At 44.3% G+C, this 2,343-nt stretch overlaps 1 protein-coding gene across 1 annotated transcript in view; it reads right to left on the bottom strand.

The window, feature by feature from the left end:
* Nucleotides 1-2,343, bottom strand: part of LOC108794847 (triple functional domain protein-like) — a 660,684-nt gene that overhangs the window by 272,544 nt on the left and 385,797 nt on the right. Inside the window, exon 16 of the mRNA XM_018565963.1 lies at nucleotides 1,598-1,713. Within this exon, the coding sequence (XP_018421465.1) occupies nucleotides 1,598-1,713 (116 nt within the window). The remainder of the gene's footprint in view (nucleotides 1-1,597; nucleotides 1,714-2,343) is intronic.

Here is a 2,343-nt window from a genome sequence, read left to right on the forward strand (position 1 = left end):
ACACTGTGTACTGAGAAATTCATTTTAAATTTCATGGACGGATGGAATGAATTTTCTCCTGTCTAAACTGACAAACTGTCATGTTGATCAGTATTGCTTCTGACCTGAAAGAGAGGTTCACTCTCGAAAGCTTGTCTTTTATGTATTTTGTTAGTCCAATACAAAAGGTATCATTGCACACTGCAATACTGCATTTTTGTCTTTTTTGACATCTTGTCTACTGGACTAATATGGCTTACCCATTTATATTGCACTACGATGGAAGATACCGAATCCAGCCGTTTAAAGAAGCAAGTATTGAAGTTGATCAGAAAGGTCTATGGTGGGCTGAGCAGGCTCTCAGGTGGGCTGTGCGGGGCCTATAGTTGGCTGTGCAGTCTTCCCAAGGGTCCCGGTCGGTTTTGGTGGATGCAGGTGGTGTGGATTCACAGGAAGGAGGAGATTTGCTGCTCGCACTGTAAACAAACACCACAATTCACAGGAAGGATGCCGGGACCTTGCTGGGGTCCTCACAAGCTTTCCTGTAAAGCCCGGCACCAGTTTAAATAGCTGCCTTCAGTTTAAAAATGTAATGCGCCGGTATCAGTGTTTAGTATTGGGGCATTTTCATTAGTATGAGTACTGGTGAAAATTCCCCATTTTTGGCACCATTACCGGTATCTGTGCATCCCTAGACAGTATATCCAAAGTGTTCTGCCATCCTCTCTGCTGCCGACTGCTGAGACAAGGTGGGGTCAGAGATGAAGGGGGTGCCACAGCTGCAGGCGAGCTGCAAGGGCAACATGATTCGGCCCACAGGCCTTGTTTGTGACATGTGCCCTAGATGAAAATGAGCAGCTAGCCTTTACAGTTTCCCGGAGTTTTTCTTTAACCATTTCACACCTGCTGTTTCCACTCTTTCTGATACTCAGGAGAATGCAGGCTACAATACCCAAAGGTTGGCAGGAACATATAAAAGCCCCATGTGCACAGAAACAGAGTTGGAATAATGCCAGGGAAATCTGGCTGGTGAGAGAGTTTAACCCTTTCGCTGCCAAGGACGTATGGCATACGGACCTACAAAAGTGCTTCCAGCTGGCCAGGTCAGTATGCCATACGGACCTGGCATTTACAGTTCTACTATAAGCTGATGATCGCTTTAGCGACCATCAGCTTATAGTATAACTGTTCAGCAGACTGTCCCCTTTAAATTAATAGCTGTCATCAGCGGCTCAGAAGCCGCTGATGACCGCTGGAGCCCTCCCTGGAGCCATCCCAGGGAGGGATGAGGGACTCCATGGATCCCCACTGCTTGTAGGGTCTGTGGCAGCGGGGATCCGTACAAAAATCACCGGCGGGGGGGTCGGGGGGGTCCCGGGAACGAGCGGCGGCTGGCCGCATTTCAGGATGGCTGAGCGTCTTCTGTTCTGAGCCGCTGTCATCCTGTCAGTTTTTGGATGACAGCGGCACGGGCTAAAATACATTTACTAAAAACGTAATGTTTATTTTATTTTTAAATACAAGACAACCCTTAAGGGTGGACAAAAAAGTGACAGAGGATTTGACTTACTTCTAATGGATGGGATCAGTGTAAATATGTTTCCTAAAATGTACTTACTCTTTCCTACGAGCAGATTTTCTTTTTTCCTCATTGAGTTCATGTGTAGCTTCACGAAGCTTTACTTCACAGCCTGGGGTGCTGCCAGGAGTTATGTCCAACTGCAAACTCTTACTCTGCATGCAAAAATGAATGTCTTAAAACTACATACATAGTGTTGTAAATAACTGCATGTTCTATGAAACAGCTTATATCTTATAAAGTCAGTCCCTAATAATTCTATAACCATCCCTAAGAATACAGCACTCTTTAATTGTGTGGTCCCTCAATTCACACTATACATCATTGGGGTGAAGATCAAAATGTTTTTCCATGGTCGTTGTATATGGGAAGGCATTGTCTGAATCATTGAAATATTTTACATATTTAGCACCCATGAGTGGAATTAGATAAAGCTTATTATGTCATGCCCAAAGAAAAAGGGCCATTATATTAACCCCTTCGTGACGGGAGACGTACAGTGTACGTCTTGTCACTTTGTGCCTATATGACTGGCCACGTACACTGTACGTGACGAGTTATATCAGGCTTTGTAATGCCGGTATTTGCTGATTCTCAGCATTTAACAGTCATTCATTAATGTCTCAGTATTGAGGCATTAATTAATGAAATAATTAAGCTTTTTGTAAAAGCTTCTTCCTTTCATTAATGAAAGAATGAAGCCGTTACATGCAAATAGAGGACCGCAATTTGCGATCCCGTATTTGACAGCTCAAAATAGCAGAGAGGCAGCAGTGACTCACCTC

Source organism: Nanorana parkeri, unplaced genomic scaffold (assembly GCF_000935625.1).
Source record: "Nanorana parkeri isolate BGI_ZX_2015 unplaced genomic scaffold, ASM93562v1 scaffold904, whole genome shotgun sequence".
NCBI classification, from domain to species: domain Eukaryota; kingdom Metazoa; phylum Chordata; class Amphibia; order Anura; family Dicroglossidae; genus Nanorana; species Nanorana parkeri.